Source organism: Mobula birostris, chromosome 7 (genome assembly GCF_030028105.1).
Source record: "Mobula birostris isolate sMobBir1 chromosome 7, sMobBir1.hap1, whole genome shotgun sequence".
Classification (NCBI taxonomy): domain Eukaryota; kingdom Metazoa; phylum Chordata; class Chondrichthyes; order Myliobatiformes; family Myliobatidae; genus Mobula; species Mobula birostris.
The window spans coordinates 78,755,000-78,780,247 of NC_092376.1; the positions used below are offsets into that span (position 1 = coordinate 78,755,000).

At 38.8% G+C, this 25,248-nt stretch overlaps 1 protein-coding gene across 1 annotated transcript in view; it reads left to right on the forward strand.

Moving 5' to 3' along the window:
- The window catches only part of LOC140200768 (protein diaphanous homolog 3-like), a 560,350-nt gene that overhangs the window by 14,985 nt on the left and 520,117 nt on the right, over positions 1-25,248 (forward strand). Inside the window, exons 2-3 of the mRNA XM_072264370.1 lie at positions 19,902-19,934; positions 20,657-20,827. Coding sequence (XP_072120471.1) covers positions 19,902-19,934; positions 20,657-20,827 — 204 coding nt within the window. The remainder of the gene's footprint in view (positions 1-19,901; positions 19,935-20,656; positions 20,828-25,248) is intronic.

The window sequence follows — 25,248 nt, forward strand, 5'->3', positions numbered from 1 at the left end:
GCTGATGTGTGAAGATTGCAATCCACGAAATCTAAGGTATGACTCCCATTCAATAATTGAAGTGGCAGGCAACAGATTTCAGATTGAGATTTTATTTATCATATGTACATACAAATATACAGTGAAATGCATCATTTGCATTTACAACCAACACACCCAGAGATGTGCTGGGGCAGCCCTCAAGTGTGGCGCCACATTCTGGCGCCAACATAGCATGCCACAATGTTCAACAGAATACAAACAGCTGCAACAACAGGTCTCTGACTCTGTTTCTCTCTCTCTTTCTCTCTGTCTTTCTTCTGCCTGCTCCCCTCCTCCACCTGCAGCCTTATGGCAGGTTGCCTCTGTGACCACTATTCTTTGAAAGGACTCACAGATTGAAGCCATCAATCAAGACTGCTATTAATTCTCACTTACATATCACCAGAGCTAAATCCAGATTCAGAATCAGAGATTCAGATGCAGAGGTTTAGACTCCAGCCCCACCTCTAACGACTCCACATCCCTGTCCCTGAACCCTAATCTCTAACATCCTTTAACAACTCCATTCTGTTTTTGCAGATTCTCTATCTCCAGTGTATCTGCTCAGATGATGACTTCTTTTTCCTTCAGTTGACATGGCACTCGAATATGTCTCCTCGATTTCCTGCACTAATGCCTTCACCAAGGATGAGGATGTGGTTCCCCTTATTTTCATCTTCCATTCCACACCTTCACATATTTCCTTTAAATCTTGCCTGAAGCTCAATCATCGTAACACCATAATTTGTCTACTGTTATTTCAGATACTTTTTACTAAGTCCCTGCCCAATTTACTATTAGATTCCTTGAGAATGCCACATTATTCTCTTTCCTTAACTATTGATACCATAATAATTGAACTTTATTAGAGTCAGAGAAGTACAGAAACTGGCCTTTTGGCCCATCTAGTCCAGGCCAAAAGTATTTAAACTGCCTTCTCCTGACAACCTGCACCGGAACCATAGCCCACCATATCCCTACTGTCCATGTACCTATCCAAACTTTTCTTAAACGTTGAAATTGAGCTCGCATGCACCACTTGTGCTGGCAGTTCATTTCCACACTCTCACGACTCTTGAAACTTTTCCCCTCATGTTCTCCTTAAACTTTTCACCTTTCACTCTTAACCTATGACCTCTGGTTGAAGTCCCACCCAGCCTCAGTAAAAAAAGTCTACTGTGTTTACTCTAAATATACCCCTCATAATTTTGTATACCTCTATCAAATCTCCTCTCAATTTTCTACGTTCCAAAGAATACAGTCCTAACCTATTCAATCTTTCCTTATAACCCAGGTCCTCCAGACCCGGCAACATCCTTGTAGATTTTTTCTGCACTCTTTCAACCCTGTTTACATTTTTCCTGTAGGCAGGTGACCAAACTGCACATGATACTCCAAATTATGCCTCATCAACGTCTTGTAAGACTTGAACATAACATCCCATCTTCTGTACTCAAAGAACCAAAAGCTTTCTTTTCGACCCTATCCACGTGTGACGCCACTTTCAATGAATTATGTACCTGTACTCCCAAATCCCTTTGTTCTGCCATATTCCTCAGTGCCCTGTTGTTCACTGTGTAAGACCTACTCTGGTTGGTCCTACCGATTTCTACTTCTAGTGGAAAGGGTGAGCAGTTTCATGTTCCTGTGTGTCAACTTCTCTGAGGATCTATCCTGGGCCCATCATATCGAAGTAACTACAAAGAAGACATTACACTGGCTTTTTTTATTGGGAGTTTGAGTAGACTTGGTTTGTCATCACAGACTCTTGCAAATTTCTACAGATGTACCATGCAGAGTATTTGAACTGGTTGTATCATTGTCTGGTATGGAAGGTCCACTCTACAGTATCGGAAAGCTGCAGAAGGCTGTAAACTCAGCCAGCTCCATCATGGGCAGTAGACTCCCCAGCACTGAGTATATAACAAAAAAGCGGCATCTATCATTAAGGACCTCTATCTATCACCCAGGATGTGCTCTTTTCTCATTACTGCCACCGAGGAGGAGGCACAGGAGCATGAAGACGCACACCCAATGTTTCAGGAACAGCTGCTTCTTCTCCACCATCAAATTTCTGAATGGACAATGAACTAGTGTACACTTTGTTTTCTTTTTCACTTTTGGCACCACTTATTTAATTTAGTTTCTATATATATTTCTTATTGTAATTTATATATTTTTAAATCATGTATTACAATGTAATGCTGCCACAAAACAACAAATTTCATGACATGCGCTGGTGATATTAAACCTGATTCTGAAGTGTTCTGCATAATAACAAATGTGCATTGCTCATGTAAATATCCACAGAGGCATTAAATTCGATGTGACACAGACTAGATGTAGTCTTTGTGATGTGTGTTATCAGCATGACTGGATTTTGCCCAGAAGTCCAGATTGAGGACAATATTTGACCCTTTGACCCATGCACTGGAACTTTGTCTATGAGACACAGTACCAGTGAAATGTTAAAGAAGTGAATTGTATGGTATTGTAGGTCTGATTTTTTTTTTTTACAAATGTGGAAAAATAAGCATTGGTGTTGGGGATGGAAATCGGCTGTTAAACTAAGCATTGATAATGGAGTTTCTTTATTTTAGCAACACACATCAAAGTTGCTGGTGAACGCAGCAGGTCAGGCAGCATCTCTAGGAAGAGGTGCAGTCGACGTTTCAGGCCAAGACCCTTCGTCAGGACGAAGGGTCCCGGCCTGAAATGTCAGTCCTGACGAAGGGTTATGGCCTGAAATGTCGACTGCACCTCTTCCTAGAGATGCTGCCTGACCTGCTGCGTTCACCAGCAACTTTGATGTGTGTTGCTTGAATTTCCAGCATCTGCAGAATTCCTCATGTTTGCGTTTCTTTACTTTACGTAGAAAAGGGCATCAAACAACTGGAAACATTTATGTCTCTGCAAGAAAATTTCACTGAGTTGCCACTTACTCAGGCCAAGATGAGCTTCAGTACCTGTTGGTGTGCATGTAATATTTTAGTAATAGTTGAGTAATATTGTAAATATATTGTTTGATTAAGCATACTTGTTCGTTTAAGTAATTCATTGCAGGTTACATGTTTAAAAAAAAAACAAGTGAATTACATTATGCCATGACACTGCCACATCATGCATATCCGCCTTGCTTGAAGTGAAGAGGAAGACTCTCATTCCTTGCTTTCCTTTCGATTAGTTTTTATGTTTTGGGGTTACTAAACTTAACACTGGTGATGAACCCGAGATGACTACCTACCTGTTGAAGTGCAGTGAGTCACTGAAGTTTAAAAAAAAGCACGCAGCGAGACATGGTTGAGTTTTAAAAAAAACAGCACAGCCTGTGTCTCTTTGGAGGGGAGAAAAGGAAGACATTTGAGTTTTAAAAAAAGGCAGGAAATGAACAAAATTCACAGGTTCTTAAACAGTGAGAATGGGGTGATTTTTTTTTTAAAAAAAAGCAGAAATGACTGGTTCCGTGAGAAAAAATTGATACATTTGATTACACAACAGACAACTGGATATTGTATACTGAGCAAATCAAGTAGTGTTTTAAAGCAGATGAAATAGCTGATGAAAGCAAATGCCAATTTTGCTGAGTGCATTGGATTTAAAGGCATACAGTTTGACTAGAAGTTTGTCCTCTACCCAAACCAGCTGATGAGCTTTGTTGATATTATGAAAGTAATACTGGAACATTTAAAACCAAAGCCATTGTTGATTGTAGAGCACTTTGGGTTACATAAGCAGAATCAAAACGAAGGAGAGTCCATTTCAATGTACAAGCCTTAAAGACGGGCTTAATGCCGCACCAAGAGATCGTTTACTTTGCAGAATCTTACAAGAAAGCATTCAAAAACGGCTTCTAACTGAAGCACAACTTGCATTTAAAAGAGCAGTTGAAATGGCTGTATCAGTGGAAGCGCAGGCAGAGATGGAACTGAATTGCTTTGCTGAACAAATTGTTACCGTTATGTTAGGGGTTTAAAGCAGGTTTAAAGACAAAAATTGCAGAAAATGTGACAAAGTAGAACACATGCAAAGAGCATGTCAGGCGATGAAAATAAATAGACTACAGAGGCAAGATAAAAAGACAAGATGCAGTTTCTAAAAGAGCAGTAATCTTCATGATGTTGATGAAAATCTAATAATGATGAGTGACAGAGGACTGGGTAGCCTTGAAATTTATAATATGAAAACTAATAAGGCAAGCAATATGACTTACACCAGCAGTAAATAGCAAATTGATTAAAATGGAATTGGACACTGGCTCTGCTGTTTCAGTCATTCCACAAAATGAGTTTGAATGGCATTTCAAAGATATTGAACTGAAGCCTTTTGATATTCAACTAAGAACTTAAATTAGAGAAAAGATAACTCCTATGGGAATGGCATTTCTAACAGTGAAATACAACAGCCAACAAGCCACATTGAGCTTTCATGTGGTAAAAACAGGAGGGCCAGTATTGTGAGACCATGATTGGCTGAGACAATTACAATTTGATTGGAGATCCAGCCACCATTTTCAACTGAAAGCCCATGAAGAAAAGTACTGGGTGATGCTACAACTGTCTCCAATAGCTGCTGTACACCAACAGAGGACAAATGGGTGTTGATGCCAACCTCTGTGCTTTTGGTTGGGAAGCATATTGGACCAATGAAGGACCATGCTCAGAACCACTGCCTGCAGTGTCAGTCAACTGCTACAACCACCTTGGAGGAGGCCCCAGAAGTAGAGATTGTTTCACAGTCACAAGTCTCAAGCCAAGCAGAGTGACCTCCTTGTCAGAAAAGATGTTATCCCACAAGAATAAGAAATCCTTTACAATGATTAAACCTTTAGACCTGAATGGGACAATTTAAAATTTTATTACGCTGTGGATGTCTAAAGAGTTCTTTTATTATATAGTATACTCTATGTATAGTAGATGTATACAAATTGAGATGCATTCTATATTGAGTTGGAGTTTATAGCTAAGCAGGGCGGAGTGTGGTGTATTTAATATTTCAGTTATATTTGAGTAAGATATTTGATTTAAGCATTCTTGTTTATTTAAATAATTCATTATGGGTTTAAAAATAAGTGAACTGCATACATTATGACACAGCCATTTCATATGTGAGCTCCTTGCTTGAATTATAAACTAAGTTAGATTTGCATTCCAGGCTCTTGTTTTCCCTTACATTAGTTTTTGTGTTTTAGAGTTACAAAACATAACACTGCAGTTAAAATGCAAGTTTAACATTATACATTGAAATATGTGCACACTGATCTGTTGTTAATATTGTTTGAACATGCCTCAGCAAAATATTTATGGCATCTTCTGTTCAAGGGGCTTAACATTTTGCTTTGGATTAGGATGCCAATATTCAGTGGTAAATCATGGTATTATTGAATCAAAGTTTATATTCAAGTTTTTGTGGAATTTGTTCTACAGTGTTTAAAGTGTTCTCCGAGCCTGTAAAAATTTACTTAATTGGTAGCATAGAGACAGCCAGTGGCTGCATAATGAAATTATGTTTAAAATTTCAATGATAATTAATTTAACATTGTCGCTATATATTGAAATGAAAGTATGTAATTAACTTATTGAATATGCTGTCTGGACATATCTATTTGTGGACCAAGTAATCTGTCATCTCCATGCTACGGAAATTCATCACCATGGTGCGGAAATTCAATGACTGGCATGCATGCTGGAGTTCAGGACAATGGTGAGACATTCTCCTCAGACGGGGTCAAGCAGGGCTGTGTCTTGGCACCAACTCTATCCAGTCTGGTGGTTTCTACCATGTTGACTGATGCCTTCAGAGGTGACTATGTAGGCACTGGCATGAGATTCCACACTAATGGGAAACTTCAACTTCAGGAGGCTCCAGGCAAAAACTTTAAGGTTAAGACAGGCATCATCAAAGACTTCCTTTTTGCTGATGACTGTGCCTTCAATGCTGGTTGAAAAGATGATATGCAGTGCTGTGTTGACAAATTTTCTGATGTGTGTACCAACTTTGAGCTTACAAAAGAAGACTGGAGTAATGCATCAGCCAGTTTCAGGGATCCCAGTCAATGGTCATAGACTTAACCCAGTGAATAGGTTCATGTATGTTGGCAGCACACTGTCCCAGAGCATTGTCATTGATGATGAAGTAAATGCCAATATCATCAAAGCAAGTGTAGTCTTTGACAGACTTCATACCAATGTCTGGAACAGAGAGGCATAAATTTACAGATGAAGCTGAAGGTGCATAGACAATAGGTGCATGAGTAGGCCATTCGGCCCTTCAAGCCAGTACCACCATTCACTGTGATCATGGCTGATCATCCACAATCAGTACCCTGTTCCTGCCTTCGCCCCAGATCCCTTGACTCCACTATCTTTAAGAGCTCTATTTAACTCTTTCTTGAAAGAATCCAGAGAATTGGCCTCCACTGCCTTCTGAGGCAGAGCATTCCACAGATCCACAACCCTCTGTGTGAAAAAGTTTTTCCTCGACTCCGTTCTAAATGGTCTACCCCTTATTCTTAAACTGTGGCCTCTGGTTCTGGACTCCCCCAACATCGGGAACATGTTTCCTGCCTCTAGTATATCCAATCCCTTAATAATTTTATATGTTTCAATCAGATCTCCTCTCATCCTTCTACATTTGTAAATTCCAGTGTATGCAAGCCCATTTGCTGCAATCTTTCAACATATGCCATTCCCGCCATCCCTGGAATTAACCCAGTGAACTTATCCCTCCATAGCAAGAATGTCCTTCCCCAAATTTGGAGACCAAAACTGCACGCAGTACTCCAGGTGGGGTCTCACCAAGGCCTTCTACAACTGCAGAAGGACTTCTTTGCTCCTGTACTCAACTCCCCTTGTTATGAAGGCCAACATGCTTCCTCACTGCCTGCTGTACCTGTGTGCTTACTTTCAGTGTCTGATGAACAAGGACACCCAGATCTCGTTGTACTTCCCCTTTTCCTAACTTGACACCATTCAGATAGTAATCTGCCTTCCTGTTCTTGCCACCAAAGTGGATAACCTCACATTTATTCACATTTATCCACATTAAACTGCATCTGCCATGCATCTGCCCACTCATAGGGCCATAGAACGTCACACTCTACTTTACACCTGTGAAACATGGACAGTGTACCAATGACATGCCAAGAAACTGAACCAGTTCCACACAGTCTGCCTCAGAAAGCTCAACATTAAGTGGCAGGAACAGAATCCTGACATTGAGGTGCTTACCAAGGTGGGCTGTCCTGTGGTATTGACACCATCCTGATGTAGCTCCAGTTACCTTGAGCAGGCCAGAAGCTTGTATGCCAGACCATTGGCCGCTTCAGAGCTGCTTTAGGACGAATTACAGAAAGGAAAGCATTTCCGTGTGGAGGCCAAAGGAAATGCTATAAAGACACCTGAAACTTGGCAAAAAGTGTTTGGCATCAACCCAGAACCCAGATACATTGGAAGATATCACCCAGGATCGGGTTAGGTGGCACTCCTCCCTCAATAATGGTGCACTGACACATGAGGTAGAAAGAACAATTGTAGCACAGAATCAGAACCAGGTTTAATATTGCAGGCATATGTTGTGAAACTTGTTCACTTAGAGGCAGCATTACAATGCAATACATGACAAATATAGAAATAAATTTACAGTAAGTGTGTGTGTGTATGTGTGTGTATGTATGTATATATATATATCTCAGATCCCCCAAGGTCATATGCATTGTCTGAGTAATATTATCTATCCATCGTAGCCTCTGTTATCCTCTCCTCCTTTTACCTTGAAGACTTTCTGTTTTACCTAACATGAAAGTCTTCTTCAAGGAATCCTGTCTTCTCATGATGTTGCCAAAATATTTGAGCTTTTGTCTCATAATCAAGCCTCCTAGTGGCTGTATTTCTTCAAGTATTGACTTGTTGGATCTTCTCGCTGTCCAACGAACTCTTAACACTTTCCTCCAGCATCCAAGTTCAAGGGTGTCGATTCTTTCGTATTCAGCCTTACTATTAGTCCAGCTCTCACAGCCATACATCACAACTGGAATCACCATAGACTTGGCTATATGGATATTCATAAACAATGTCATGTCTGTGCTCTTCAGTATTTTATCTGGATTTGCAATTGCTGCCTCCCCAGAAGTAAGTGCCGTTTGATTTTGTGGCTGCAGTTACCATCTATAGAAATCTTGGAACCAAGGAAGACAAAATCCGTTACTGCTTCCACTTCCTTTTCATTTATTACACGAAGTAAATAGGTCTGGTTGACATAACCTTGGTTTTCTCAATATTGAGTAACAAGCCAGCTTTTTCACTCTCTTCTTTCACTTTGCTGCGAGGCTTCCTCAGATCCTCCTCACTTTCAGCCATTAGAGTAGTATCATCTGCATATTTGAGGTTGTTAATATTTTGGCCGGCAATTTTGATTCCAATGTTTGAGTCATCTAGACCAGCATTCCCCATGATGTGCTCAGCATACAGATTAAATAAGTAGGGTGACAGTATGCAGCCTTGCTGTACTCCTTTCCCAATCTTAAACCAGTTTGTTGTTCCGCGTTCAGTTCTAACTGTTGCTTCTTGATCTTCATACAATTTTTCTAATAAGGCAGATCAGATGTCCAGGTATCCCCATTTCTTTAAGGATTTGCCATAGTTGATTATGGACCACACTGTCAAAGGTTTTAGAGTAGTCAATAAAACATGACGATAAATACTTCTCTGGAATTCCCTCAATTTCACCATTATCCAGCATTGGTTAGCAGTTTGGTCTCTGCCTCTGCCTCTTCTAAAACCAGCTTGTACATCTGGCAGTTCTCATTCCATATATTGCTGGAGTCTTACTTGCATGATCTTTGGCATTACTTTGCTATAGCATGCGAAATTAGTGAAATAGTTCAGTAATTTGAATATTCCTTCACATTTCCCTTCTTGGGCATTGGGATATAAACTGATCTTTTCCAGTCTAAAGGCTATTGTTGGGTTTTCCAGATCTGCTGGCAAATTGCATGCAGCACTTTTACGGCGTCACCTTATAAAGTTTTAAACAATTCAACTGGAATCCTGTCACATCCTGCAGCCTTATTATTGGCAATGTTTTCTATCACCCATTTGACTTCACTTTCCAGAATGTCTAGCTCTAGATTGATGAGGGAGTCATTGCAGGTGTCTTCACTGTTGGAACCTTTCCTGTACTCCTGTCATCTCTTTTTGATGTCTTCTGCTCCTGTAAGGTCCTTCCCTTCTTTGTCTTTTACTGTTCGCTCCACGCTTCTCAGTTTGCCCGTGTCCGAGGAGCTTCTGAGATTCCAGCCATCCTGGTGCCACATACTAATTGGAGGGAGGAAAAGATGGCGGTGCGACGCAGCGTGCACGGCCGTTCCGAATGAATATCGATATGTGTAACTAGGGGCCGTGCACAATCCGGATTTGATGGGGACAGCCATGAGAAGCGCAGAGGAACATCTGGAGTAACTTCTGAAATGCCTGCTTCGCTGCCGCTGCTACTGTGCGATCAAGAATCTCTGGAGACGAAGGGCCCAAATCCTTGGCTTTGCGTGTTGCCGGGGCCGGGGTCAAAATGCTCGGCAGAGATGGTGCTTGGTGTCGAATAGGTGGTCGGAGGCTCGGAGTTTTTCGGACGGGCTCAGAGTTGGACTGTGGTCGGATGCTTCCGGGATGCTGCATCGGCAAGTTGGCGCAGGAGGTTTACCGTCTGTGTGAGATGATGGGACTTTCGAGAGACTCTGAGACTTTTACTGTGCCATGGTCTGTTCTTATCAAATTACGGTATTGCTTTGCACTGTTGTAACTATATGTTATAATTATGTGGTTTTTGTTTGTTTTTAAGTCGGTTTGTCATGTGTTTTCGTGATATCATTCCCGAAAAACATTTTTATCATTTCTTAATGCATGCATTACTAAATGACAATAAAAGGGGAGTGCGTGTCCTCATAATCATAATATACAGTACTCATTTTTGCATGAAATGTTCCTTTGATTTCTCTATTCTTGAATAGATCTCGTTTTTCCAATCCTGTTGGCTTCTTCAGCTTCTTTGCATCATTCCTTTAAATAGGTTTCCTTATCTTTCCTTGCTATCTTCTTGGACTTTGCATTCAGTTGGAGGTATTTGTTCCAATCTCCATTGGCCTTCACTTCTCTCTGCTGCTCAGCCACATATAGAGCCTCCGCAGAAAGCCATTTTGGTTTCCGGTTTTTTTGTTTGTAATATTTTTTGTTGCCACCTCTTGTATAATGCTCCTTACTTCTATCTATAGTTCTTCTGGTTTTCTCTCTGCCAGGTTTTTTTTGTGTGTTATATGATACAAATCATTTTCACCTGTGGCATATGGCACTGTGAACCATTTTGAGGTTGCTTCATCCCAAATAGAAAATTGAGCATAGCTCTTCCTAGTTTTGGTCACCTTGGTGACTGATTTAATTTTACTATTGAGTACATGAGGTAATGTTGTTCCTGATGCGGCACCTTTTTGTTGTCTGTTCTTCTGATGCTGTCCCAAACTAATGCTGTGTAACATGTCAAGTGTGTGTGTGTGTGTGTGTGTGTTTACACTGCATTTTTTCTGAAATCCAGCATAATTTGCTTGTTGCATCAAAAAACACCAGTTGGCGGAGGAAAAACAGATATTTGTTTATTTAAAATTTTAAACAAATCTGTCAGAGTGAATTTTATTCTATATCTCAGATATGTGGATAATAAGTGAATTCTGTGAGGGCAAGATCTCTGTAACTTGAATGGCTGTAACGTCGGGAGGGATGTCACCAATATCTGGCATCATACCACTGTTATTTGCATCAATATAACACTTGAGTCAATGTACTTCTCATACTGTAATGTGACATTATGCAGAGAAAACCATTTTTCGAATCATTGTGTTTTCATCTGAGCTATTCTTTGGGCACACTATTTTCTCTTTGACCCTATTGGCTAATATACCCGGTAGCTTGTGTTTATGATCTGTGTGGCCATTACCCAATGTGTTTTGATGATGAGGTTTATCTTTGGATTTGGATTTATTCTTTGAATTGGCTATAATCTAGCTGTGTTTATGTAGGATTTTCATTTTGTTCCTGAATAGAATTGGAGAATTGCAATGGCTTTCAATAAGGACTTCTTTATTAACAAATTTCATGACACATGCCGGTGCTAATAAACCTGATTCTGATTCTGATCCTTTGGTAATGCTGAATGCTTCCCCTTTACTTGGGGCCCCCCCTTTTTTTTTACCTTTCTGCTAATCTGAGTTGAATAGGCCAATTGAGTGATGAACCGGTATGATAGGTATTCTCATTTAATGTAAGATTATGAGTGACATGGCAAGGTATATTTCTGAAGATGTTCCTCCTGGTGAGGAAATCAAGAACTTGGGTGCCAAGTTTTGGTTTCAGTAAAAGGCTATTTAAGACTCAGATGATGAGGGATTTCTTTTCAGGGGTTGAAGATCTTGAATTTCCTAGTATAGAGAGTTGAGGGTGCTGATTAACTGGAATATTTTGAAGGAAGAAAATACTTGAAGAATTTTGGCAATCAAGAAAAATGAACGTCAAGCTAAAAATGTGATCATCCTTGTTCTTGATGACTTGTGGTGTGGTGTGCTGTATGACCTACTCCTGCTTCTGCTTAGTTTAGTAATTCTCATCAGTTGTTTCTGCAAAATTGTGATTAAAATTAGATATAATTGCTACGGAAATCTTTTAGTTGGTCACAGCAATTGAGTCATTGGATTCGAATGTTGGAATCCACATTTTAACGGCTTCACAGGGTTTTATAGCTGGCCCAGTTTGAGCGTAATTAAGTTTTTCATTGTGCAATTTACTTTGTTGTCCTTACTTTGGAGTGTTTTTCACATTTATATTTTTCTGCTACTGAAACTGCCTTAGGTGAATGGTATTTTTACTTCTTGAATGCCAATTGGTTCAGCCTTTTGACATGATTTGTAAAACCTTATTTATTTTATTAGGTGTTTATAACATACACTTCCTGGACTATTGCAAATTTAAGTTTGGAAATCTGCTTGCATTTATTTTGCCAGTTTCAAGATGCCTTTGGCAAACTGTTGAAGCTTAATGCAAAATATTTGAAAGAAGACATGAAAGATTATAGTTTGGATGAGGCTTTTTTCGAAGAGCAATTTTTTTTTCTATTTGTAGTTTTGGTTCAGTAATTTTTTTTCTGTTATTGTTTGGCAGAAGTTGATATTTGGTGGATTAAATATCTTATGACAAGAGCACCTAAAAAAGGGGTGGCAAACATTTTTGAGATTGTTTGTCCAAATTGGATTAAATGTCTTAAAATTCTCCCGCATCCCATGGTAATTTTGAGCAGAGATTATCAATAATGAATGAAATAGTAACAATAATTATGGATTTAAAAGAAAAAGGATGACACCTTTTACTTATTTACGTGTATTCGTTCTTTTATTAATAACAGACAGATTGAAATAAATTTTATAAAACCTGTTCAATAATTATTAACATTAATCTTTTAAAGATAATTGAAGAATAACTTCATTTCTAAATGGTATTGTTATTATACTTCAGAAATGTGTGCGTGAAAGTGTAAGCTCTGGTGCACTCTCAAAAGATCGAGGAAGAAATATTTTGTAAATGCCCTGCATTTGGTTGTTATGAAAATTCTGCACATAGCACTGATGATAATGATGGCATCTGTCTGACCCAAAGGACAATGGATAGTGGCAGTGGAGCGGCCTCTCCAGGGCACAAGCTTTGGTTGAAGGCATGAAGGTCTTGGGATATCCAGTTGTCAAGATCGCTCTCTTGGCCTCACTGGTATAGTCCAAAGGAAAGTGAAGCTGTACGTTTGGCACCAGCTTGGCTGCAGGATCTGCTGGAAGGATGTTAAGTGATGTTCAACTGTCTTAGGGGCTCCACTGCAGATTTTCTAACTGGGTTTACTCAACCAGCCTTTGTCTCTCTTGAGGCTGCCCACAAGGCAGTAGGGCTATTTACCCATGGCTGGGGAGCTAGAGCACGTTGCACTAGTTTCATCACAAGTTTGCAACTATAATTAGACCTGACCAAGTTCATCACTGAAAACAATGACTCACATTAAATGTCGATGAAAGTACTGTTAATATTGCCATTGTAAGATTTTTGAGTTAAACCTTTTGGGAATGGAAATCCAGAGCTGTAGAAACTCACTGTATGGATTTTTTTAATGCTTTGATCCAGTTACTAAAGGATCTCTTTCAGTATTTTCGAGTTTCAGCCCGAGTTGAAAAATGTTTGCCTCCAAATTGTGCTGCTTTGTAAATCAATCAATTGCACTTAACAATTATCCAAATCAATCCACTGCAAGATTTCCAAGTTTGTTTAATATTACACTGTCTGCATACTTCATGAATTTTTCAATTTCCTCAAATGACCTGAATTTCTAATTCAAGATATTTCGATGTCCAACGTATTTTGCAAACAGATTGACAGAACCTGCTTCTTTACCAGTCATACTGGCTACATTATCAGTTGTCAAAGAAACAAATTTTGAAAGGTGAACTTGTTGACCAGACAATTCTTTAATTCCTACCTTACATGTTTCAACCCCTTTTGATGTGTTCAGGTAACGCTACCAAGTTCACCAGTTCTTTGCGTATTTCATTATCCTTACAAAATCAAGCAATTCTGAGTAGCCCAGCTGATGCAGTAGCACAAGATCTCTTGTCAAGACAAATGGAAAATAAAAACACAAACTGTATCTTTTGTTCGTTGTTCTGCTATGTTTGTCTCATCATTAGACCATAAGACATAGTAGAATCAGGCCATTCAGCCTATTGAGTCTATTCTGTCATTCCATCATGGCTGATCCCGGATCCCACTCAACCCCATACACCTGCCTTCTTGCCATATCCTTTGACGGCGATTAACTTCTGTCTTAACTATACCCATGGACTTGGCCTTTACTGCAGTCTGTGACAGAGCATCCCACAGATTCAATACTCTGGCTAAAAAATTCCTCCTTACCCCTGTTCTAAAAGGTTGCCCCTCAGTTTTGAGGCTGTGCCCTTTAGTTCTGGTTACCCCCACCATAGGAAACATCCTCTCCACATCCACCCTATCTAGTTCTTTCAACATTCGTTAGTTTTCAATGAGATCCACCTGCATTCTTCTAAATTCTGGTCAGTACAGCCCCAAAGCTGGCAAACCCTCCCATGTTAACCCCTTCATTCTTGGAATCATTCTTATGAACCTCCTCTGGACTCTCTCCAATGACAACACATCCTTTCTGAGATATGGGGCCTAAAACTGTTGGCAATACTCTTAAGTGCAGCCTGACCAGTTTCTTATAAAGCCTCACGATCATCTTGCTTTTATATTCTATCACACTTGAAATAAATGCCAACATTGCATTTGTCTCGTTTAACCACTGACTCAACCTGTAAATTAACCTACTGGGAATCTTGCACAAGGACCCCTAAGTCCCTCTGCACCTCTGATGTTTGAACCTTCTCCCCATTTAGATAATAGTCTGTTCTATTGTCCCTTTTACCAAAATACATTATCATACATTTTCCAACACTCTATTCCATCTGCCACACTTTTGCCCATTCTTCCAATTTGTCTAAGTTCTGCTGCACTACCAACCTCTCCACCTATCATTGTATCATCTGCAAAATTTGCCACAAAGCCATCAAGTTTGTAATCCAAATCATTGACAAACAATGTGAAAACTAGTGGTCCTAATACTGAATCCTGAGGAATACCACTAGTCACTGGCAACCAATTAGAAAAGGCCCCCTTTATTCCCACTCACTGCCTCCTGCCTGTCAGCCATTCTGCTATCCATTTCAGTATCTTTCCTGTAATTCCATGGGATTTTATTTTGTTAAGCAGTCTCATGTGTGGCACCTTATCTGAAATTCTTTCTGAAAATCCAAGTAAGTGACATCCATTGCCTCTCCTTTGTCCACACTGCTTGTTAATTTTTTGAAGAATTTGAACAGATTTGTCAGTCAAGACTTCCCTTTACAGAATCCATGCTGACTGACTTATCTTTTTAGCTTTCTAGTACCCTGAAAGCTTATCCTTAATAATAGACTTCAATACTTTCCCAACCTCTGTGGTTAGGCTAACTGACCTATAATTTCCTTTCTTTTGCCTTCCTCCCTTCTTAAAGAGTGGAGTGACATTTGCAATTTCCCAGTCCTCTGGAACCATGCCAGAATCAAGTGATTCTTGAAAGATCATGATCAATACATCATTATCTCATTAATGTTCTATCTTCTACTGTGTTTCTGCTCACTGGCAAATTCCTTAATGCACTGAATATTTTTTCTTTTTCTGGAAAACCGTTGAAATGGAAAGAAGCACTCTAGCATGATTTTTTTCACATATTCCCTGTCACTGAGTGGTTTTCCATGTTGTTCAATAATCTTTGAAACCCTTAATACTTGCAACAACTAAGTTGGAAATCTCATTTTTTGTAGGATTTTTCTTTCATGGACATTGGTTTTTCCATACCAAGCTGTGATGCAACCAGACAGGATACTCTCCACCGTACACCTACAGAGTTTTAACAAAGATTTAGAGGACATACCAGATCTGTGCAAGCTTCTAAGAAAATAGAGGCATTGTAATGCCTTCTTTGTGATGGCACTTACATGCTTGGTCCCAGGACAGATTCTCTGATAAGATAATGCCAGGAATTTAAAGTTACCAACCCCTTCATCTCTTGATTCCTTTATGAAGACTGACTCATAGACTTCCGGTTTCTTCCTCCTTAAGTCAATGATCAGCTCTTTGGTTTTGCTGATGTTGAGTGAGAAATTATTGTTGTGGCAGCATTCAAACAGATTTTATTCTCTCCTATCTGCCAACTTGTCATCATCTTTGATTTGGTCAACAGCTGTGGTGTCATCAGCAAATATAATATGGCTTTGGAGCTGTACTTAGCCTTGCAGTTTTAAGAATGAAGTGAGTAGAGTGGGGGCCAAGCACACAGCCTTGTGCATCTGTGCTGATTGTAATTTGTGAAGGAGGTGCTGTTGCCAATCCATAGTAACTGGGGTCTGAAAGTGAGGAAATTGAAGATCCAGTTACACAAAGAAATATCAAGACCAAGGTCTTATTGGTTAGTTTCAAGTGGATGATGGTGTTGAATGCTGAGCCTTAGTCAAGGGAGAGCATCCTGATATATACATCTTCACTGTCCGGATGTCCCAGGGTTGAATGAATAGTCAATGAAATGGCATCTGGTATTGACCTGTGGTGATAGTAAGCAAATTGAAGCAGATCCAGGTCACTCCTCAGGTAGGAGTTGATATACTTCATGACCAACCTTTCAATGCACTTCATCACAGTGGATGTAAGTGCTACTGGATAATGGACATTGAGGCAGGTTATCATGTTCCTGGGTGCATAGGCAGTGGTATCCCCGAGCAGTGCAAGGCTATCCACCACTCTTGAAAATATTTGCTGCTTCTTCTGTCATTTGAACATTTTTGTTTTTTGTTGGTATCTGATATTCTGACAAATTGTATAGAGTAAACACTATTTAAAAATATCTCACAATCAGAATCAGGTTTAATATCATCGGCATATATCGTGAAATTTGTTAAGTCAACTTAATTAACAGTTTTACTGATAATTTAAGTTTTTGCAAAAAAATTCATAAACTACTGTACATACAGCATTTACCATTATTATTAGTGAATGTCCAGCGTGCATTCACAAACAACAAGAGAAAAAAGATTAAGCAATGTGAAGCCAGTGCCAATTGGCTCAATTGTTTACAATCCGAATACTGATGTGTACACCAGGACTAGGAGGATTTCAAAACTTAACGTGAGATGCCATGTGTTCTTGCAACTGTCTAGCTGGTGCTAAATTGGCATAAGCTGTTTCCTGTAAAAGCACTTCACTGCTCTGCGGTTGTAAAATATTATTTGCTACTTTATTTCTTTGATAGTATAGATAATAATTATGTATCTTTTAATTAAAAGTGGTGTTTAAAGAACCGAGAGGCAGCACTACATACAGCATGCCGGCAGACTTTCTGTATGTGCCGTAGGTTCGTCACTCTGAATATACTTCATTGAATTTAGAAAATTGCAGAAGTCCTATATTTTCTAAGTCACCCGTAATTGTCTTTTTCTATTCCAATATGTTTATCTCCATAAATTGTGATATCAATTACTGGTATATTTTATATTATCTGCTCATGAAAAGAGAAGCAGGTGATCCTCACATTACAAAGGAGTTGCATTCTTAGAACACAATCTGTGCTGCAGTTTTCTGTAACCTGAAACTCCACTTTTCATTGAATCTCGTAATACATTGTGTTATTTCCTACAGGATGCTTTTCTTTCAGTGACGAGTAAAACAGTTGCTGGTTCATGTGGTTGGGGTGGGGTGCAATTCAGAGATTTAGTCGGAAACTGATAAGGCAATCTATTAAGTGGAACTGACAAGGCAGTCTATTAAGTGGGTAGCAACTGTGTTTGGAGACACAAGTGAATGTGGATACTTATCCCCTCCAGCCTTCAGTTTGAATAATGATTTACATGTTTAAATGCATACCAAATATAGGAAATACAATTTAATGATATATCTCAAGGCAAACATCTGGTTATTCAGGTTGATGACCTGTATTTAAATTTTTTGGCCTGTTTCAGAGATGCTGAGGTAAATAATGTTGAAAATCTCTGGGGGAGGTGGGGACGGGAGAACCTACTGGACAACAAAATATACCACACTTAAAAAAAAATACATTATTATCTGCATATGCATCAGAAAATGCAAGCTACAAAATATAAGGAAGAGAATACTTTATTTATGTACTTTTGTGTCCCTACATAAATTCTGTCATTGCAAATTTGATTTAGTTTTTTGGAACTTTAGATAATTATTTGTGATTTCTGATAGGACAGGCATCTGCACCCTGAGTGTCCATAATGTGGGGTTTGCCTGTATCCTTAAAATGCATCTTTTTATTGGTGTTTTTTAATTTTTATAAAAATTAGGTCTTCAGGGGAAGTTTTAAAGAATTATTTTGTGTAAAAGTAGCAAATTGAATCTGTAAACATGATATAGTACCAGAGCCTCAGGCTTTCAGAGCATTAGCCTCATGAAGCTGATTCCACTCCCAATAGATATGTTGAAACCATCATCTGGACCTCTGTAAAAGTTATTAAAAATTTTGGTGATTTGTAAAACAAAAATATATATAGTTTAAACATGCCACAGAGCTATTTAATTGCTTAACTGCTGTGTGCTCAGAGCTTGATATTTTAATTTCTTCTGTTTGGTTTAGTACAGGGCTTCTGTTAATGTTGATAAAAAATAGTTCATTTTGATTTTAAAATTCAGTCCATAAGATAAACCAATTGTCTACTTCTGTAAGCACAATTAAATTGGAAGAGCAACAAAGAAAGACACAAAGTTCTTTGCTCCATCGTACTAGCATCAATGATGAGAATTTCCACACAAGTGTGTCTTACTTTTTGAACTCTGACCGTGGTGGACAGGAGCATCCTTGAGAGAGTTCTCTTTGTTCTTGCCTTCTACCTTACTTGCCTCTGTTTACAATGTGGTCTTTAAACTAGGGAGGCCAACTGTTAGTTGGGTGGTGACTTTGCCATGAGCTTGTGACTTGGTCTTCAGGAGTGACCCTCTGCTTCCTGTTGCCTGCTGTTTTAATTTTTCATTCCCTTCCCACTTTAACCAGTTAGTGGCCTTCTGCAGTGTTAAAATGAGGTACAGTGCAAGCTTGAGGATCAACGCTTTGTATTCTGTTTGGTTGTGTTGCATCATTCCTAACTCAATATTGTACTCTCCAACCTCAGTACCTGCAGGTGAGGTACTTGCTGTTTTTCATCTTTCTTTTGATGCTGGTTTCTAACTGCAGTGTATTTTGTCCGTACTGTTCGCTGCCACTATGTTCCCAGTAATGAGGAAGGGAATGTTTAGTGAATGCTGTGCTATCCAAGTGAGCTGCTTTGTTCTGGGTGGCATTGATCTGTGAGAGAGTTGTTGGCATTGTATTTAATCAGCAGACTATTGGATCACACTCCTGCCTCACGACGGATGCCTGATGGAGGTAGGTCACTCACCCCTGGCTATCTTTGTCTCTGACATGCCCTGTAGATGCGGTACCTAAGTGGATGGTCTAATTGGTTATGGGTAAGGATGTTGAAGAAATAATGCTCTAAGTTAGTCTATGAATTATGCACAATATTGATAAAAGCATGTATAAAATATTTAAGTGTCTGACAACACCTTCCCAAGTCTACCCCCTTAAACACTTCAGTTGAATTGAAACACTGAAAATTAGATTGTTGCAATGATTTCCTGTATATGTTCCTGCTATGAGGTGTTCATCTTTTTTATTTTTGTAAGAGTTTATGAATGTTACTGCAGAATAAATTGGATATGTGAATCCAACTGAACATACAGTAGTTCATTGAAACATGGATAGCAATCAATATAAATTGTGATTATGTCCAAATGCCTTCATGAGCTATTTGTTGAATCTTCAGGACTGGTAACAATTAGCTATGAGATTTAATTTTTTTTATCATTAGTGGAAATGAAAAGAGAAGATTTTCTGTATGTCAAAGTAGCTGATGAATGAGTGAACATAAATGAGTGGGTTACTGCTCAGTTAAGTCCAGACAAAGGCGGACTTTTGTTTAAAATGTACTGCCTGCTGTAAATTCACAGGTACTTTAATTTCTGCAGTGACCTTGACAGCTGAATTTTTGTGAAATAGGTCGACATAGCCAGGAGGTTTAAAAACTAGAATAAAGTTTAAAATTAACATTGTTATTCTATGCTTATTTTTATTACTCGAATTGGCAATTGTGTTTTGTAACTGAAAGTAGCATTATGTGGTAACAAGTATTTTTTTTCCTCTTTCTACAGAACATGAATATCAAAACATTGACTGATGATGTGGTAAGGTTTTTATTAGTGCATTTAATGTAGCATCTTTGTTTTGATGATATGATTTTAGAGTTGCAATATAATATGACAGCTGTTTTTCCGTTTGCCTTATATAGGGATTGATATTAATATGGTATCATGTACTTGAATCAATGAATTGCTTTGGAATAAATTGTGCAATTATTTTGTTTCAGGCAATCATTTTAACTTTATAGTTCACCAGTGCCAAGATTTACAGCCTTTAATATCAAACTTAGATACTTAATTTGATATAATGTAATTACCAATTCTTTTTTTTCCAAATACTTTTTTAACTGGTTCTCTTTTCAAGTCTGTATGATACAAATGTAAAAAAGAATTCTTTCAACATTGTGATTCTTTTGAAAAGAAGCATCTTTGACATCACCATTCAAATCAAATATTGTACCTTGCATTGAGTCATACTACTTTCTTGTCTTAGTAACACCAAATGAGAATGATATTATTTTTTATTATCAAACACCATGCTATACATTTGGCACTTCCCTGGATAACACCCATATTACAATACAACATTTGTCACTGTGCTAATATGTAACTATGCTGTTATTTGCAAGTATAGGTTCTATAAGCTATATTGGATTGTCTTTTTAAGCTCTTGTCAATTTGTGTATCTTTTCTCTGAAGTTTAGATTTTAATTGACAGGTTCCTCAAACAAGATGAATATTTGATTTCATTTTTCCCTTTCTTGTAGCTTGATAGATTTGCAAGTATTCGAATTCGAAGCAAGCGTGGTAGAGCACCTCTTCCAAATGTTAAACAGCCACAGCTTCCTCGGAATGATTGGTCTGGAATATCCTCTGAAAATGAAAACTCAAATCAGTTGCCAGAAAAGGAAGTTATTTTACTGTTTGAAAGAATGATGGTAGGTTGTTTTCCTTCTAATTTAGTAAACCAATATGCATGTTGTTTTTTTAAACATTGTGATTCTGTTGAAAAGAAGCATGTTTGACTTCATTCAAATCAGATACTGCTCCTTACATTGAATAGCAGAGCCAAATTGCTAAAGATTTTATGATTTTACAGTCATGCAAATATTTTTAATTTTGTCATTTTAGCCATGATTAAACCAGACATGCAGAATTTCACTTTAACCTGAGGTTTAAAATGTTTGTGAAATTTGGCAGTTAACTTGTGGACTGGTCTCCTTCTGTGGAATTTTGGTGGTGTCAGTAACAAGTGTTTGCTGAATCTTGTTCGTCAATAGTGACGCTTATTTTTGGTTAATCGTTTTTTCATAGCCCTGATGGATTTTCCAGCAACTTCTTTCATGGCAATTGCCTTGATCACATCCACGAACCTCTCCATTGTCCCTTTCAATGACCTTTCATTCGTTCTAACTGTTGTTTTCCCAGATTCTGACTGACTTGCACTGTGTTTTTAGTATTTCTAAACCTTATTTAGAATTTCCAGCATCTGCAGTTTTTTGCTATATTTATGATTTTCAAAGAATTGATGGTAGATGTGGGCAGCTACCGGAAGGTTGATAGATGGCATGATGTTTGCCTTTTCTTGGGACTGAAGGGTGAGTTAAGCCCTGAAAAAAAAAATTGGGTACTTGACTTACTGTTGTAAATATGTTCTACAAGGTGGTGTTGTTTGTGTTGCTATTGCTAAGTTATTGTATACATTAAGAACTTAAATATACTCACAGATCGGAATGTACAAACAAATTTACCTGTTTATAATTGCATTATATCTTAAAAACAACTGTTTTTCTCCCAATTGCTCTCCAGTTGGTTTCTCAATGTATTGGTCCAAAATAGTCTTGTACACTTTCCAGGAATTCTTCCTCCATTATTATGAGGATTTTCCTCAGCCAATGTCGATGGTGGACATTGCAGTCTTTTCCTCAGTCACCATCATCGCCATTTAACCTCCTTTCTGTTTTTGCCTAGCTTTCTGAAGTATTGAATGTTCTCTGGTGTTCTGTTCTTGTTCTGTACTTAGTCACCTTGCAGTCATGTCTCTAGAGCAGCAACAACATCATTCGCATTTATATTTATTTGCACTTGTTAATTCATATTGTAAATACTGCTCATTAAGGGACGTTGCATTTAGAGTTGTCTTTTTAAACACTTATCAGATATTTCTTTGTGCAACGTCCCTCTTAGGTTTCTAACCTTTGTTATTCTGCCTTCCTTCCCCTGTCTTTTGTTTCTTTCATGTCCAATTTGTGCTTGCCACAGCTTCCTATGGCTTTTTTCAGTGTTCTAGGTATCTGAATCCCTCTCCCACGCACCATCTTTCTTTGTCCACAAATCCATCCATAATATCTTTGTATCCTACTCCTTCAATGGGAATATCTTGAGTTACTAACTTTGAGATCTACCTTTTCATTTACCATAGCACATTCAGTTTGTGGGTCATAATTTTTTGCTAAGGCTATGTCATTGGGACTGATAGATTATGGCAATTGGCTGTTGCACTTTCCCACTCGAATGTCTAGCAGTTAGCGCCAGAAGTGTAGCCAATCATCTGTAGCCTAGTTGGTGGCCACAATAACTCTGATCTGTTCCCTGTATGACTGATTCCCATCCATTGCCTTCCCACTCTTTTCCCTTTCCTGCTGTGCAGTGAATGTTTTAGCTTGGGTACCTTCATGATAACTGTACGAGTGAAAAAACGAAGTTATTTTAGATTATGAATATGGGGAAGGGAAGAGAAGAATGTACAGAAAAGAAAAGAATGTCTGATAGGAAACAAGCTATCACTAATTACCTATAAAGGATAGCAGAGGAAAATAAAACTAATTGTAACTGAGAGATACTGTCACATCTGTGGTCAGGGTGTGAGGAGTTAAGTTCATTAAATTCAGAATGATGATGATACTGTTCCCTAAGCACCATATGCAATACATTAAATTGGAAAAAATGCTGCTGAATTGCAGTTTCACCTGGAAGGACAGTTTGAGTTCCTGGTTGATGGTAAGGGTAGAGTTAAAAATGTGGATGTTGCATTTCCAGATGTATGGGGAGGTGGCAGAAGGAGGGTAATGGTCAGTGGAGGCGGAAGAACTGACAGTATGCTGAGGGAGCAGAAAATGTTAGATCTAGAATTGTACAATGCAAAAAGAAATATTAATTAATCATTCTGTAGTTAATTGGACCTTTAGGGGAAAGTGATCATATTGTAAAAGTCTGCCTGGTTCACTAATGTGGTTCAGGGGAACTTGTATACTAAATGAGCAGTTTGGCTTGTACGTTGCTTTGGAGCTGATGAAATGTGTTGTGCTATTTGATGCCCTTTGAGATGGCTCTTGCAAACCACTTGGTTGTATCAAATCATTCAACTGCAGTAAAGAGAATGAGACTAGATGGATGACTTGGTATCAACCAAGGCATTGATTTTGTACGTTGCAAGTTCGATTCCAAACAACTCCCAGAAATCCTCCACGGGAGATAGACCATAAAACCTATGGACAGAATTAGGCCACTTGGCCCACTGAGTCTGCTCCGCCATTCCATCAGGGAAGTTTTTCCTTTACCATCTTATTTTGGCTTCTTTGATGTGTAAAACAACCATCTGATGTAATTATGCTTGATAGGTCTTCAGATGATGCCAGACTTTTCAGAATCAGGTTTAATATTACAAGTATTGTTTTGCTGCAGCAGTACATCGCAATACATAATAAAAATTGCAGTATACATTACAATAGGAAGTATATGTGAAAACCAAATCAAATAAGTTGTGCAAAAACAGAGGTAGTGTTGGTGGGGGGGGGGGGGGGGGAGAAGTTCTTGAAATGTTAAGTGTGTGTCTTCAGGCTCCTGTATCTTATCATTGATTGTAGCAATGAGAAGAAGGTATATCCTGGGTGATGGGGGTCCTTAATGATGGATGCTGTCTTTTTGAGGGATCACTTTTTGAAGCTGTCCTGGATGCTGGGGAAGCAGGTGCCCACGATGAAGCTGGCAGAGTTACAACTTTCTTCAGCTTTTTCCAATCTTGTACAGTAGCCCCTCCATACCAGACAGTAGTGCAGCCAGTTAGAATGCTCTTCATGGTAAATCTGTAGAAATTTGCGAGTGTCTTTGGTGATATAACAATTCTTCTAAAACTCTTAAAGAAATGTAGCCACTGTCGTGCCTTCTTTGTAATTGCATCAAAATATTGGGCCCAGGATAGATCCTCAGAAATGTTGACACTCAGGAACTTGAAACTGCTCACCTTTTGCACTTCTAATCCCTCAATGAAGACTAGCATGTGTTCCTTTGTCTTCACCTTCCTGAAATCCAAATCCGTTCCTTGGTTATACTGATGTTGCTGCAACACCATTCAACCACCTGATCTATCTCACTACTGTATGCCTCCTCACCACCATCTGAAATTCTGCCAACCACAGATGTGTTGTTGGCAAATCCATAGATGGCATTTGAGCTGTGCCTAGCAATGCAGTCATAAGTGTAGAGCAAGTAGAACAGTGGGCTAAACATGCATCCTTGAGGTGCCAGTGAGAGGGAGATATTATTTCCAATCTGCACCAGACTGTGGTTTCCTGGTGGCCCTGAGGCAAAACCACCAGACGACCTATCACAGTGGTATATGGGAGGTGAAAGAAGCTGTAATTGAGTCCATAACAGAAGATCCACTGAAAGTGGTTTTCCCCTCTGGTCTTTCAGTCCAATTGAAGGGCGTTCGTTGGAAACATCAACTGTCCATTTCCTTCTACACAAACTGCCTGAATTGCTGAATTCCTCTGTTAGAGTGAATTTTTTTGGGTAGATGATTCATTTACCCTTAAATGACTTTGGCCACCAGACTTCTATTTGACAAAGTATTGTGGATTGAGTCCACAACAATGCGCTTCCTAAAAAGGTGTGAATACCAGATGCTTCTGGCACCGTAGTTTGACCTGATGCTGTAGTTTCGAAGACAGTATTATCTATACATTATAAATATTAATTATCTTCTATGTTAGCACATAAAATGCCAAATAAATGTATTGTGGATTTAACTTGCATTCCTAAAGGCTGTGGATACCAACCCAGACATGTTGGCGTCAGAAGGAAAGGATGAAGTTAGGAGGTGTGATGTTTTGTATGTAGCTTCAAAAGGAAGCATTGTCTATAACTTTTTAAGTAGCAATTGCTTTTGTGTTTAGCATATAAATATCGAGCCCACATTGGGCTAGCAGACCTTTCTACCGAAAGCGTCTCCGTCTGCATGATGCCTGTTGTACCTTGTGTCGAATAAAGAAGCTGCTTTGTATCTACCAGTGACTCTGTCTCTCTGGTGATTTCATTCACGTTACAACATCCTCCAGTAGCTCATTATTTCACTGTG